Source organism: Hevea brasiliensis, chromosome 9 (assembly GCF_030052815.1).
Source record: "Hevea brasiliensis isolate MT/VB/25A 57/8 chromosome 9, ASM3005281v1, whole genome shotgun sequence".
Classification (NCBI taxonomy): Eukaryota; Viridiplantae; Streptophyta; class Magnoliopsida; order Malpighiales; family Euphorbiaceae; genus Hevea; species Hevea brasiliensis.
This window is the reverse complement of record NC_079501.1, coordinates 16602615-16619363: the sequence shown is the minus strand read 5'-3', so window position 1 is coordinate 16619363 and position 16749 is coordinate 16602615. Positions and strand designations below refer to the sequence as shown.

Genomic DNA, 16749 nt, shown 5'->3' with positions numbered 1-16749 from the left:
CTCTTGTATCTCAGTATCCATTGGGTCTTGAGAATCTTGCCAGATCGGATGGGACCAATCTATGGGTTCATCAGTGAGAGACCGGATGGGTCCGAGAGATGTACAGTTCACGTGAGGAAGGGACAGAGGCTGATAGCCATTAATTTCGCAGAGATGCTCTGCTAGTTGTCTCCTTAGTGGTCCCATAGTGTTCTTTTCGATGATAGATTCCTCGTAGGTCCTTCATTCATACTCAGCGTTTTGGGTCCAGAGAAGTCTAGCAGGCCTTCTGAAGAAGGGCCTATGCATGATAAACATGGTTCTGATGTTGGGCTGAGTCTTGATGAGCCTGTCTTCGATCCCATGAGTGTCTATGAGTCGCTTAAGGCTGTATTGCCATGCTGAAATGGGCTTGAACCATTCTAAGAACCTAAACAGGAGAGTATTGTTTGTTCTGTCTAGAGTGTGCTAGTACAAGCTTGTGAGTGGGAACTCTATCCCTGTAGAATAGAGAGTAACCATGCATCATAGGAGTCATAACTCCTCAAGGATGAGGTCTCTGTCAGGATGGATACTAAAATATGTGAGGAAAGGATTGTCAGGAATGAAGATGGATGAGGAGGAGAGAAGTCCCCTCAGAGTATTCCTGGCATTTAGGTAATGAAACAGGTTATCCTTTGTGAACTAAGCTATTTGTGGGATAGACTGGGTACGAGAACAGCCTGGTGGAAAACTGTATAGTGGGGGAACAAGGAAACTATGAGTGTGTGGAGAGGATGATGAGGATGCCATGAATATCAAAGGGAATGTGAGATGAGTCCTTATGAGATGAAGTTCCTTGGGTCTAAACAGAAGATCAGGAACTAAGTTATGCTTTCCCTTTATGTGTTGGACCGTGAATTTATACTTGGCGAACAAGTCCTTTAATCTCAAAAGCTGTGGTTCTGGGAGAGACTTGTTCTTGAAGTCTAAGATCTTGGGAAAAGATGAGCTGTCCATAACCATAGTAAAGTGATGGCCAATGAGGTGGAACTCAAATCTTTTTATTCCATTTTTGATAGCCAATATTTCCTTGTATACTAAGTGATAATGTTTTTGTGGCTCTGGAAACTCTCCACTAGCACGTCCACAGATATGCTTTTCTCCTTGTATTTCTTCAATGAGGACAGCGCCCCAGTGGGTATCACTAGCATCAGTTTGAAGGGTTTGGTATCCCATGCTAGGAATCTTTAGAGGTGACAGATTTGAAGCCACTTCTTTTAGTGCCTTGACTGCTTCCGTTTGTTCCTTCTTCTAAGGTGGTGCACTCTTTCTAAGCATCTTTGACAGCTGGCTGGTATGAGTGGCGACATGAGGAATGAATTTCCTAATATAATTGACAATACTAAGGAACTATTGTATCTGTTTTACTGATAAGTCCTTGTCAGGAAACTTCAACAGCTCTTCTGCGATGTGAGGTCCTGGTTGGTATTTCCCTTCTTTGAACTTCATTCCAAGGAAGTCAATGTCAGTCTGGGCCAAAGAGCTTTTCTTTTCAGATAGCATGATTCCATGGGAATCCACTAAGGTCTGGAAAGTGGATAAGAGTTCCTTGTGGGCCGTGACATCTTTGGAGAATAGAAGGATGTCATCAATATAGATGAGAGCACTATAGAGTATAGGCTCGAATATTTTTGTCATGGCCTTTTGGAAAATAGATGGGGATGTCTTACGATCAAATGGGAGAACATTCTACTTATATTAGGTTGTAGGGATACAGAATGCAGTCTTGGATCAGTCAGAAGGGTTAATACCCAATTGTTAAAATCTGGCTTTGAGATCGAATTTTGAGAAAATATGGGCTTTATGGAATTGGGTGGACAAAGCTTCAGGTTTTGGTAATGGGAACTTATCATCCTAAAGGAAATGGTTAAGGGGTTTGTAGTCAATAACAAGTCTCTTTTTTCCCCTTAATCTTTCAGACCTTTTTTCCACATAAAAAGCCTGGCAAGCCCACTGAGAGGATGTGGGTTCTATGAAAACTAGTCGGAGTAATTGTTTGCACTCTTCTTGGGCTAAAGCTAGGTCTGTTGGGTTCATTCCCGGGTGTGATGCTTTGGTTGGATTTATGTCTTCATTAAGCTTGAATGGGAGACTGACAAAGAACTCTTGATTTTTTCACAAGGGGTGGTGATGATGGAATTGTGCATGAGAGTCAGCACAGGATCTCAAGAGGAGTTCTTTGTGTTCTTGGAATTCAGTTGAGACATCAGTTAAGGAATATAGCCTTGGGACAGAAGTGAATGGCTAAAAATTCCTTTTGTATTTCAATCCCGTAGGAAGGATCTTCAAATGCTTTGCCTGCTGGTATAAGTCAAAACCAATCAGCAAGTCTTTATCAGGAAGATCTGACCCGATGATTCTGGTCTAAAGAATAAAGGTGGGAAAGAATTGAATCTCAATAGGTTGTTTGGTTATGAGACTAGTCTTGAAAATATTTCCATCTACTGCCTTGAAATATTCCGTATGAGGGATCCAGTATTCTGGAGGCAAAATAGCTGGGTTCATCATGCTTTTATGGGCTCCAGTATCAAGAAAACCAATAACACTAATGGGCCGATCATATTTGCTGGGAAGGATGTGAAGTGGTACTAGATGAATTGGAATAGTGTCTGGGTCATGGTCGAATGAGAGGATTGAATATGTTGGGCTAGGTAAGAAGGGTAATGGGCCTCAGTGTTAGATTCTGATTCTTTTGAAGACAGAGATTGCTCTTGGTCGAAATCAGTATCTGTTCCAAGGGCGAAAACAGTCTCTTCGTCTGGTTCATCTTGTTCAGAAAACAATGACTCAACGTCATCATGCTCTAAAGAAATGTGAGAGGCCTGTTGAATATGCTGTAGAAGTTTGCTAGCCTTGTTAGGGTTCTTGGGGTAGTTTTTTGCATAGTGGCCTCTGTTTCCGCAAATGTAACATCGATCAGACTTCTTTGTGCCCGTCCTCTTCTTTCGGAAGTATCTAACTAGTTTCTTGCCTCTTCTTTGTTTGAAAGGAGGTCTGGATCCTGAAGAACTAGAATACTTCTTGTAGTGTCCCTTTTTCTTAGGTCTGCATTCACAATTCTTTTCCTTGCATTTGATAGCAAGGTGAGATTTTTGGTAAACATTCTTCAAGGCTTTGCTGTTATCAATGATATCCTTAAACAATTTCTGTTGCTCACACATCTTGTCCAGACAAGCTAAAGTCATCTGGTGCAGTTCTCCTATGGTGATGGCATTCATTACTCTTCGGGTAGCAGCAATGTTTCTGTGGAGCTCTGGTTGTAATGCTTCTGAGAGTGAAGCAATGTATGTATGCCTGAGATTGACATCATTGTAACCATTTAGCAAGTAGTAGCGCTGAGCCATGCGCTGATAATATTTTTCAATGTCTGTCCTTTTCATGGAACAGCATCTCATGTCAAAATATTCTTGACGCAGCTGCTTGCTATATAGTAAGGCATCTCCAAGAAATTCAGCAAAAATAGCATTGACGGCTTGTATGATATTCAGATGACAAAATGGGCTTTGTGTTATTCTCCAATGGAGGCAAACCAGTCTTGGAGTGTATCGACAGTTCGAGATATAAATTCTCCAAGGATAACATGAGAGTCAGCACCATCTCGAAGCATTTGGACATCAAGCCAAGCCTTGAACTCCGCAAGGCGATATCTCCATTTTGATGGGGAAATATCATCTGATGTGAACCATGGGCCTGAGCTGGGCCTGGTCTGTTTCTGTTAGGCTCCTTGAAAATTGAAGTCCAGGATTGGATCATCCTCAGGCATTTCTACATACGGGTCTTGGGTTTGAGGAGGCCCAGTCGACCCTGTAGTGCAGCTGGTAGAATCTGTGGTTGGCGAAGGACCAGTTTGTGATGAGGTTGCCATTAGTAACGTCGTAACGTCCATTTGTCCGATTTCACTGTCATCACTGGACAAGTCTTCTGATGAAGAGTCATCTTCTGGCTCAAAAGGCATTGATATCATATGCTAAGGAGGAGGATCAGGATACATTTTATCCTTGCCTTTGTTAATTTTTCTTTTTGTAGATTAGGATTCTTCTGAAGAAGATGGACTTTTTGGTTCATATCTGGTAGGCGCTGGTGCTGGTCTAAATAAGGGAGATGGGTTATAAGTCACTGGAGCTGGTTCATAGGAATAGTTAAAAGGGCCAAAAGGAGAGTAAGCAGGTTCGGGAGTGGGAAGGAAAGGGTTGTGAGAGATTTGTGTAGAAAATGGGCCAATAGAAACGGGTGTTTCTGTTGGTTTATGCAGGTCTACCTCAACCTGAGCTAGCTATTTCTTTAGCCTTCTGATCTCAGCTTTCTTCTAGTTGAACTCCATACCGAATCTCCTTTGTTGAATCAAGGATTTCAAATCCTTGTCAAGCTGTATAATCTTCCCTTGTAAGTCTCTGTACATGTTCTGGGCGAAGGCAGTAAAAGAATCCACCTTTTGATCAATATGTTGAGTCATCATAAGGACTTGATCAATCTTAGAATCAATTCGTTGCAACGTCTTGTTCTGGACAGCAGTATTCTTTGTCTGCCAATTCAGAACTTCTTCAGCTTGAGTGATCGGGGTAACCTGACCTTCAGTGTCAACCTTAGTTGAATGAATAAAAGGTATAGTAGAGATTTTGGTTTGTTGGTTTGTCTGTTGAACCAATGCGGGAAAATCTGCTTCATAAGAGGTAGGAGTGAACATCATGCAGGGCTGCACTAAGGGTAGTGCAGGGGGAAAGGAAACTGTTGGTTTAGGAGGAGGAGGAGGAGACTGTCTCCTTTCTTTTCTGATGATCTCTAGGGCAAGTTCATAAATAGGAAGAGGTTTCTTCTGTTTGGTTTTCCTCATGGATACCAATCTATGGGTTGTTATCTGGATAGTCTCTTTTAAGAACTTGTTGTGGTTTGCATGAGCCCTTGGACCTCTCTGTGAGCTTTTTCCAATTCTTATCAGACAAAGGATGGTAATATTTATTTTCCCAGTAGTTGTCGCAGCAATCACAATCTGGATCACCCATGCCAGAACCTGGGAGATCCCAGGGACAGTGACCATCTATTTTCTGGGGATAGACATAATGGTTGTCCGGAGTTACTGCTTTGATGGGGTAATCCTTTTACTCTTTTTTTAATAGCTGGACCATCATGGTCTGGAACACAGGTAAAGATCCTGTGGAATGCCGAGGTGGCTGAAAGGTAGTCTATACCGTACCATCAGCATTTCTTCTGAAAGAAGATTCTGTGATCTGGATTGGCTGAGAGGTTGAATGAAGCCTTTCATAATTAGTCAACCATTCTTTCGGGATGAGCTGCTCAAGCTCACTCCTAGGCAGTTGCCTAAGTATCTGGACTATCGTTGGGGTAGTCTCAATATCAGACAGGACAAGCAAAGTATCATTGGAGGCGGATGGTTGTGATAGATCTACTGCATGATCTTGCTGCCTATAAATGATCTGATGGTACAAAGTAGCCATCATAGATGATGTTACTTGTGCTGCGCTTGTGAGTTGAATTTGGACCTTTAGAGCAGTGCTAAGGTGAGGATCTCTTAACGAGGATTGTAATTTGAAAAGAATGTCAATACTACACTTCTAACATGTAGAGTGGTGAGACACGTTCCAATTACAGTATGTTCATATTGTAAGAATCTGATGTCAAGAAGTGACACCCTAGCCGTGACTGGAAGTCAGCGTCTTCCATGTAAACTGAGGATAAGTCTTATTGCTCCAAAGTGAAGATGAAAAAATCTCTCCTATCTCCATTTTGGAATTAATGGAGGTGGAATTTCTAAGGTCACGTATTGTTCAGCTGATGAGCTCTAAAGAGAGCATTGGTCCATTCAAGAAGCTTGAACATACTCTTTTGATAAAGACCTTCTACGAGAAATGAGGGATCTGATGGATCTGGTTAGAGACCCAGATCATCTATAAATATTGTAAGGGTTGAGAAGAGGTAAAAGAGATTCTCTAACCTGTGCATCTTCAGGTAGAGTAGCTTTCTCAATGAGGTTATCAATTCTGAAAGACAGAGTTCTTCTCAGGGGTGAAGAGAATGATAGAGAGGAGGTAAGATTTACAATTTCAGAAGGAGAAGGGGATTGAAGGACAGTTTCAGTAGTAGGGGTAGGTGTTTGACAAGCTATTCTTGGTACGTGGTGTTGTGTCTAGAGGTTGCTTTACTTTTTGAGAAGGATTCAAGCCGTTACTAGTTTCTAGCCGGTATACCTTCTGATGAAAGAAGATGGCAAAAAATAGGGCAGTAGAAACTAAGTGAAAATACCAAAGGTTGAAAGATTTCTCCTTACTCACCGTTGAAGTATGTATTATGCAAAATTTCTTATTATAATATAATTTTATAATTATAAGTATTTTATAAATATATAAATTAAACTATTTGTTATTTTGTTAGTTTATAATGTTGAGTTTCTAAATACTAATTAGTTTTTATAATTTTATAATTTTTATAAAACATATATAATTAATTTGAAAATTTTAAATTTTTTTCAATACTATTTAAGAGTTTATATACATAATAGTAAAATAAATTTAATTTTGTATAATTTCATATAATGTTTATTTTTTTATTAATTTCTAGTTATTTTTAATTTAATTTTAAAATTTTTTTAATAAAATTAATTATGCACATTTATATATGTAAGTAACAATATTATGATTTTTATTTGATATATAATATTTTACATAGTTTAATATTTTTTATGATGTGGAAAAAAATTTTAAAAGTAAGATTGAAAAATATATTGACACTAATAAATTATTTATAAATAATAAATTAATAATTAAAATATTCTTTTTCTATAAAAAAATTAATGCTTATAGAATAAAAAATACTGATATCAATATATTATTATTTTTAATTGAAATGATTACAATAAAAAACGTATAAAAAAATTATTTGACTTACAATAAAATATTTTATCAAATTAACTTATAACGTATTTTTAAATTAAATTTTTTTTTCTAAAATTAAACATCAAATCTCAATAAAAAAAAGTTATTGAATATAAATATATAAAAATTTTATTAAATGATATCATACTTTGAGTCATATTAAAATTATGTTTTTTAATCAAATTGTGTTTATATTTAAATATAAATTTATTAAATTGTAATAACAATTCTATATTCAATATATGATTTCTAATTTCTTTTATACATATTCACTATTTATCAAATCAATGTAATATTATAATATTAAAAAATTAAAAATATTATTTTTTTATATACACAGACATTAATATTATTAAACTTTTAATAATGTATCATTTAAGAAACTAGTATTAAAAATTATAATTATTTTATTATTTAATATTAATTTTATAATTAAATTCAAATTTAATATATTTAATTAATTATTAATTTTTAAATAATATGTATTTATCTATTTAAATATTTTTTATATAATTTATTTTTTTATACTTTGTACGTAATTATATGTTATTTAAAAAATTTATATTCATATAATTTTAATATATATTACATACTAATTAAATATTTTTTATAAATTAACGAATATGAATTTTTATTTTATATATATATATATAACTTACCGATTAGTAATATTTACATAAGACTCAAAATTTTAATTTTAATTAAAATTAATTTATATATTGATGTAATAATTAAAAATTTTAAAAATATATCTATAATTAAAAAAATATAAATTTATTTTATATGAAATATCTTTAATAAACTTATAATAAATTAAAATAATCGATGAATTCATATATTTAACTGACAACAATTAATTTTTTTATTATTCTACATTAATTTAAATATAATTATATTAAAATAAATATACATAAATAATTATAAGATAGAGATAAAAAATTTAATACGATTAATTTAAAATGTGATTTTTATAAATAAAATATATTCTTATTTTTATAAATAACATAAATCCTAAAGGTATTTTTATAAAAATTTTATTTAAAACTACATTATAATAAAATTTTAACCAAGTATACTTTAAATATAAATAAAATTAAAAATTTTATATTTATATAAACTTTGAAATTGTATAGATAATTAAATTTAAAATTTTAAAAATTTTAAATTTATATAAACTTTAAAATTAAATTAATTATTAAAAAATATAATTATAAATACTATAAATAGTGAAGGGCAATTTAATTAAAGCTAATATTTCTCCTTTCACACACACATATATATATATATATATATATATATATATATATAATTGTTCAGTTAATTTAAATTATATCATTTTGAAAACAAAAATAATAATTCAAATCATTTAATAATATTCATTATTATTTTTAAAGACGCTTTGTATTTGAAATTAAAAAAATTCAATTAAATACGTTGATATTATCATATTAATTACAAACCCACCTGAATATCTACACATAAAATTAAGATAAAATGTTTAAGGAAATAATTAATTGTAATCGAAAGCATTATTTGAAAAGATAATTAATTTGAAGTCTACTATATATATATATATATATTTTTTTTTTTATTTGGAGAAAAAAGTCTACTATATAATTTGGTTTGTAATATTCTTTTAATATTTTGTATAAAATATAATATCTTAAATAAAATTATTTTAATTTTCACAAAAAAATAAAAATTTTTTGATTTTGACAAAAAAAGAATTATTTTAATATATTGGGGCTAGTGGGACTTGTTTGGCCCATTAGATTCGTCGAAGAAACAGCAAAATCGTCTTCTCCTCTGTAGGGTTATGTTCCTGCTTCAATGCCATTGCCATGACTCAGTCACTTAGTGATCACTTCCTCCACCTGCCATAATGATCAGATAGCAAGTCAATGTATTACCTAATCAAATCCAAATCCAAAATCAAAGTCTGCCCTTCAATTTAAAATGAGGAATTTGCGATTCATTTCTCCACATTTATCAATATTCCACAAAACCCTCCTTCAAAACCCTACAAAATGGCTACCCAAATCCTCTGTTTTCAGTCGTAATTTGTCTTCCGCTTCTCGAGAATGGAGCCCATCTGCTCCATCTGATAAACTCGCCGCCCTCGTCGATGAGATCTACCAACTAACGCTTCTCGAAATCTCTGACCTTACGGAGGTCCTTCGCGACAAGTTGGATATCAAGGAGATGCCAGTAATGGCTGTAATGATGCCTGGCATGGGGTTTAGTGGCGTGAAGGGCGTCGCCAAGGGAGGAGCAGGTGCGGTGGCCAAGGAAGAGGAGAAGGTGGAGAAGACGGTGTTTGATGTGAAGCTTGAAGGGTTTGATGCCGCGGCGAAGATCAAGGTGATTAAGGAAGTTAGAGGGTTTACGGATTTGGGACTGAAGGAGGCAAAGGACTTGGTGGAGAAGGCTCCCACGCTGTTGAAGAAAGGAGTGACAAAAGAGGAGGCTGAGAAAATTATGGTGAAGATGAAAGAGGTTGGCGCCAAAGTCACCATGGAGTGAGGAATTAGGTCTCTGCTTGTTTTCTGTATTTGGTTTTGCATATGCATTTATGCCTCTGTAGGAGAATATACCCTTGAGCAGGAAACAAACATTAATATAATATTATGGTTTTTGTGCTTTTTCTGCTAAGTTAGCTTTCTAGGATTATATTACATGTGATGGCAGTGGATGCAAGATTTTACACTTCCTAGATACATAGTGAAATGTGAATTGCTTTCTATGTTTTGCTGCTACATGGAGACATGAACTATTCAGTCAATTACTCGATTCTATAGAATTTAGCAAACTATGGAGAGGGATTCACTCGGACATAGCAGTGACTTGTATTAGTCTGTTTCAAGCACTAGTCTTTCAGTTAAGGGATAAGGTTTAGAAAATTCTCATTTATCATAGCTTTAGCAAGGGTAGATGATGAGAGGACACTTTTGGCAGTTTCCTGGAATGATTGTCAAGACCATTATTCGGACATAGAGAATATAAATTTTTTTTTAAGTGAGGATTAGAGATTCTCAACCATTTCACTTTGTTTATTTCAGTCCTGTAACTTCTTTGTGCAAATTGACTATTTTCTTTAATTAATGGGAACAGTCTTATCGTTCAGGATGGCAAAATTTGTACTGTAACAAATTAATCATCTTTATATATATCAGAGCTAGAGTAAAATGAAGTAATTGTGTAAACAAGCAAACAATGCTGCGTCCTTGATGGTGGGCAATTGATGGAAGGAATGACAAAATGGAATCTGGGCCCATGTTATGATATTTTGTTGTCTTTAACTTGATAGTTTTAGTTCACCTTGAAAATAATTTAAAATTCAGTAGAAACTTGGCTTCTTAAAGACTGCATTGTTAGTTCATAAAAGATTTTGTAGTTGTGCACAACATTGCTTGTGGTGTTTAGGAGAACCAGAAAGCAAAGGAGTTGGATACTAGACATAATGTGCTGATGGAAATTGCTAGTTAGACAACTGTGGAAAACCATACATTTAGGACAGGTTCAACAAGGAGAAAAATTGTAGCATAAATGTGAAGGTTCACTAGTTGTTAGCATTCTCTGGAAAGGCTCCTTGTTCTCTTGTTTCTATTTTTCATGTATATGAGACAGGAAGAGTATTTTCCTGCAAGTGGGAAGAAAACAAAAGAGAGGGAAATATTATCTAAATGCTACATGTCATTGAGTACACCATGAAGTTCATTGCAAAAACTTCTCAATAGCTGGAGAATGCCCCAATGCAATAATCTTTTGCAGAGCTAGTTTGTGCTGTTAAAATTAATTTTAATGCATTTGTGGAATAATCTTACCAAGTTCATTTTTATTATGGACTCAGGAATTATGCTACATGCAATTTAATTACTTTTTAATATTTTGTGTTTTCGTAATTTAGACTTCCTCCAAGGATAAAAGATTAAAGAACAAGAAGTGAAAGGCTTCCACTGACGTATCTTGTTGAAATCAAGATTGCTGATATTGTTGCATCATGCTGGATGTCCTGGCAGACAATGAAGACTGATGTAGATTTTTTCTTAATGCAGGAAATTTTTGTTAGAAACTTGATTATTCTTTTGACTTGGAAGAAGTCATTAGTTTTCCCAATTTTGAATGTCTTTAATTTCCTGATTATTATAGAATACCTGTTGTAGAATTGGATTGGGTTCCTGATGATAAATTCATGAAATACTGTATGATTGTATCTTGCAGCATTTCCACTTTTTGATTTTAGTGCCAGGAAAAACTTCCTGCTGGGAACGACAATAAATAACAAAACAAGTTCTTAAAAGGGTTTGTTGGAGACTCAAAGTCTATCTACTTTGAATCTTTGGTTGTGGTTATTCTTATATATGAATGAGGAAGATCAGATGTACAAATACAGTAGTACTTGTATGTTTTCTTGGTTGTTAATCTCTGTTTGGGTTTGAAAGATGAAATGAATAATTTTTCTTCAAGTGTTCTCAGCTCATCTTAACCCTCAGTTGAGATACATAATTGGAAGGGGAGTACTATGCTCCAATTTTCAATTATGTAATGAGAAACTGTTTTTTTTTTTTTTTTGAATTTTCGTTTTTAAGTGCTAAAAAATAATTAATAATTTTTACAGGTCTTACAGTTAAATATAATATATGAAAAAGCTAGCATGAAAACCTTTTTGGATGAAACGTATAACATGCTAACAAATTGACAATTTTAACATGTATCTTTTTAAATTTGGTTATAATATATATTAATTTAAATGTTTGTATTATAATTTATAAATTAAAAAATGGTTATAATTTACGCTAGTATAAATGTTTGTATACAGAATTAATGAAATTAAAAGGATTGATCCAAATTCATAATTGTAATTTAAATAAAAATTTTAAATTTTTTATCATTAACGTCAGTTTAGTTATTTTTATCTAAAGTTATTAGTAATAAATTTGTCTTTTACTAAATCAATATCTATTAAAATATTTATTCATTACTGTACAAAATTAATTTTAATTTTTACTTAGTGTTTTAGTTTATTTTTTAGGTAATTCATACATTCTACTGTTCCGACGTCTAACGTCTGTTCGGACCAGTTAGGATATCTGGAATTACACTTAAATTAGGGTGAGAGATATAAATTGACTGAATTAAGACTAAAAAAAAAATTAAAAGAAATAAAATGCAAGTAGGTTAAAGGAGCCGGAGTCATGGTGATTGGTGATCGTACTGGGAAGTGACTGTGAACACAATTACTGACCCTAGACCCGCGAGGAACCTGTGAAATAAATATCTTAAATTAATTTGAAGGTTTTATAAGGATTAAATGACATTAAAAATGTCAAAGAAAATTTAAGAAAATTAAGTCAATCGGTACAAACAAGTATAACTCGATAAGCACAATGGATGGCATTTTGATCATTCACTCTCAGTGATGAATTTTGACCTAAATATTAATTAAAATGAAAGAGATTAAAACATATAAAAAATAAATTAAATTGTGAATTTATGTATAGAAAAGGGAAAAGAAAAGAAAAGAAAAATAAATAAAATAATTACCTAAGCATGATGTCATAATGACATCATTAACAAATTGTGACCAATGAAAATTTAACGACCAATTTAAAAGAGATAAGAAGAGATGTAAAAGAGAAAAAATGCTTTAAAAAGAAAATATTTCTCTTCTTCTTCCTCATGTAGCCGAAACTCCATGGGAGTTGCTTCCAAGCTTTTCATCACTCATAAGTTCAAATTCCCTCCCTTTTCTCACCCTAAAACACTAAGTCATCTTCATTAAAAATTAATCCCACACCATAAGGAAGACAGTGGCAGCCAAGAAGTGAAGAAAAATTTAAAGTTTAGCAAGTCCAAGTTGGACACAAACAAGGTTAGTGCACTATAAGCTTTTCTTTCACTTCTAGGTGTAGTAAGCATGCTAAATTAGGTTGGAATTTCATGAAATTGAAAGAAATTAATAAGGAATTGAATACCCCTAATTTCCGTAGCCATGAGATTAATTGGAGTTTGATGTTTTTAATTGATGTAAATTAGTTCAATGATGATGCTTGATAAGATTATATGCATTAGAAGTTGTAGGGATTGAATTTGATTGAACTGTGAAATTGAAATTAGGGTTTTGATCATAAATTGGGGTTTTTGTGCTATGGCTAGAATTTGATTTTGTTGAGATGAATTGTTGATCATTAGAAGTGCTATGAATGTTAATTGAAATTTAAGAGTTGGGAGAAATTGAATTGGGAGTGTTAATTTTTCATGCAGGAATTTTGGACCTATGGGTCTAACATGTTTGAACTACAATAACTTAAATTATATTGCTCCAATTGGTATGAGGCCAATTGGAGATGAAACTATAGTCAAAATGCCATATTTTTCATGAAGAAACTATGCTCAGAAACTATCCTTAACTTGACCTAAAAACTGCTTGAATCTGGACAACTCTATTCTAAACCTAGGAAAATGAGTAAATAAACAGTAAATGTTCAAATGGCCATAACTTGCTCTATGAAGGTCAGAATGACCTGATTTTTAACCTATTGAAAATGTTAGATATAGGAGCACATTTTTTATGACACACAAAACCCAGTTATGACCCTAACCTAATCAAATTGCTAGCACAAGTTAGATTACTAATTCTGTCCAAAACCAAAACTACCCAGAAATTCTGGACTTGAATCTATCTGACTAGTTTTGGCAAAAATGCCATAACTTTGTTCACAAAACTGCAAATATAGTGAAACCATAGCCAAAATCTCTATAATACCTAAAACTACAATTTTGGTGTTTTGACCAATGTAACACCCCTATTTGTATAGCCTGGTATATTTCACTGTTCCGGTGACCGGTGTCGGTCTGGACAATTAAGGGGATTAGAGCCATACTTAAGACAACTAGAGAAACCATAAACACAAATAATTAGTAATGTTTAATTAGTTAAGTATAAATAAGAAAAACAGAACACAAGAAGTTAAACGAGCCGAGAGTCACAGCGATGGGTGACCTCCTCGGGAACGACTGCGAAGTCATTTTAAACTCAAATTTCGAACCGTAAAATATGACGCTGCTGTCCTTAGGACCCTTATGAACACAGTGAAAAAGAGAAAATCACGAAAAAGAACTGTTAAGCCAGTCAAATAATTAGGTCAGGGGGCCGGAAGAAATATGAAATTATTTACAAACCGGGATGAACCGGCGAGGGGCAATTTGGTCAATTGACCCCGAGAGCTGACTCCTGACCTAACTGTCAAATAAAATCGGAGAAAAGAAAATATCAAAATCGAGAATTAAATTAAAAAACTAATAGAAAAATAAATTAAAAAAAAGAGGAAAATGAAAAAGTAAAAAGGTGATGACATCATGCATGACCTCATGCATGATGCCATAAAAAAAATTAATTAATTGAATTATTAAATTAGATTTTTATGGTCTTCCTTAAGCCAAAATTAGATAAAAGAAAAGAGAAGAAAAAAAAAACAATTAGTCATCTTCCACCTCTCTTTGCCGCCCCACCTTCTCCCAATTTCCTCCATGAAAACTCTTCATTTAAGCTTACACTTAAGCTTAAATTCCTTCACTTAATCTTCATAACTCTCCTAAAAACCTTACTAGAGCTTGTTATTGCAACTTAAGAAGAAGATTACAAGAAGAAAGAAGGGAAAGATAGAGATTTGAAGTTTTAAGAGAGGTTAGTATGTTAACTTGTCATTTTCCATTTTAAATGCATAATTAGTTGTTGAAATGAGCTTAGAAACTAAAAAAATGAAATAAAAATATGGGGGGGAGGACCAAACTGAAATTTTGGCCTGGTTGAAGGGGAGTATGATTTTGTATGGTTTGATGGATTTGAATGAGTTTAAAAACCTTATTTAGTTGAATGGTTAGGATTAAGAGCACTAATTGTGATTAAATGCATGAGATGGATGAGTTAGGGTTTTGAATATTAGGGTTTGTAAACCAAAAATGTGAGAAATGAGTAAATGATATCTTTGACTTATTGTGAAGTGAAAAATGGTCAATTATGACCAAATGAGTTGTGTGGGAATGGTTGGAAATGAAGTTAAATTCGGAGGGTATATGGTCATGCTGCTGACAGTATGACCAAGTCAACTTTAAAGGACCAAAAATGAAATTTTACAAGTCCAATTGATATGGCACTAATTGGGGATGAAAATAGACATAAAATGACACAATTTTCATTTAGGAACCATGCCCAAAAAGTGACCAAAACCTAGTGAACAAATTAACCAAAGTTGGATAAGTGCAGTCTGCCACTGTACAAACTGACCAAATGAACAATTTGTTCATTTGGTCATAACTCGAGTTAGACAGGTCAAAATGACCTGAAATTTTACCAGTGGTTAGATGAGATGTAGACCTAAAATGTTCATGAAGAACACAAGTCCAAATTCTGCCAGCAACTAAGTCATTTGGCCACCCCAAGTTGGTGACTCAAATCTGCTAGCACCAAAATTTGCCCAGAAAATCTGGGTTGTGTCCAATCTGGTAGCCCTAGTTCAAATGGCCATAACTTGAGCTACAAAACTCCAATTGGGGTGATCCAAAAATGAGAATAAACTTAAGACAATAAGGAACATTTTCTATGAAGAAAGGTTTGCCAAATTCTAACAGTAGATTGACCAATGGAACAGTGCAACTAGGAGCACCAAAACTGAAAATTTGACAATTTTGCTTGAAGGACTTAAGCTTTAAGAAAATGACCAAAACCAACAAATTTAATGACCAAAATGTGGTATGTGGGTGAAGTTGGAGTTCCCATACCTATTAAGCCTTAAAAAGTCAACAATTTGACTTGAATAGTATAGTGAATAGTAATCCGAAATACAAAAACTTCGAGAACGTCGAAATTAGCACATTAAAGCTAGGTAAAAATGAAGTGAAATTTATTTTTGGATTTATGCTAAGTTATGGTACTGAAACACTGTGAAATTGTGTGTTTCAGCTGAACAAGACTTGGAGGCTCGGAGAGACTGAGTTAAGACCTAGAGGCGACTCACGTCAGGTCTATGCACAGTAATTTTTATTTGAATATATGATTCTTGGAAAATTGATTTTTTTGAGCTAGTTACGAATTGTGTTGCCATTTATGATTGTGAATATGACTTTGAAAGTTTACCAGATTTTCAATAAATTATTTGAATAAATTGTTTTGAATTGATTTTGTGTTCACACTTAGCATGACAGTATCACACTATTCCTCCTCCATTTATGGGGTTGAGATCGTTTATTTTCCTCCCTTTGTGGTTTACCAGTTGAGGTTGAGATCGGATGAGTACTCATTAGCTAGCTAGCCACCTCCCTCATTGATTTCGATTAATGGGGTTGTACATTGCTTTGTCGTGGTGTACAACACGGCATTGATCGAAATTTTTGTGTCATGGCTTAAGTGATGTATGATTTTGACAACATTGTGTTAATAAATTATTTTACTAAATGGAGTTGTTATAAGCTTTGATATTTGTGAAACGTGATTGAGAAGTATTCAAATTGTGTTTCATCAATGAATGATTTATGTATTTCATTTTAAATTTTTATTGTGCACCACTGAGTATTTTTATACTCAGCGATAACTTATTTTGCTGTCGCAGATAAGAGCAAGGAGAAAGCAGCAGAGTGAGCTGCTATCGAATTGTGGACCACATCGATCATTTTGTACGGGTATTATTTTATACCCTTGTAGATAATTTTGATGTAAATATAGAAATGTTGTATGTATCAATGTAAGTTGAGCAGTTGTAAATAAATTGTAATAATATTATTTTGGATTTCCTTCTGTAAATTCAATATTTGTACATGTGAATTTCATGTTTTATGCCTCGTG

The 16749-nt window shown here is 33.6% G+C and overlaps 1 protein-coding gene across 1 annotated transcript; it reads left to right on the top strand.

Moving 5' to 3' along the window:
- Positions 1-8663: 8663 nt before the first annotated feature.
- On the top strand, positions 8664-11142 carry LOC110644423 (uncharacterized). Its single transcript, XM_021797189.2, has 2 exons — positions 8664-9439; positions 10816-11142. Exon 1 carries the CDS (start codon positions 8865-8867, stop codon positions 9429-9431), a length of 567 nt encoding a protein of 188 aa, XP_021652881.2. The 5' UTR covers positions 8664-8864; the 3' UTR covers positions 9432-9439; positions 10816-11142.
- Positions 11143-16749: the final 5607 nt, after the last annotated feature.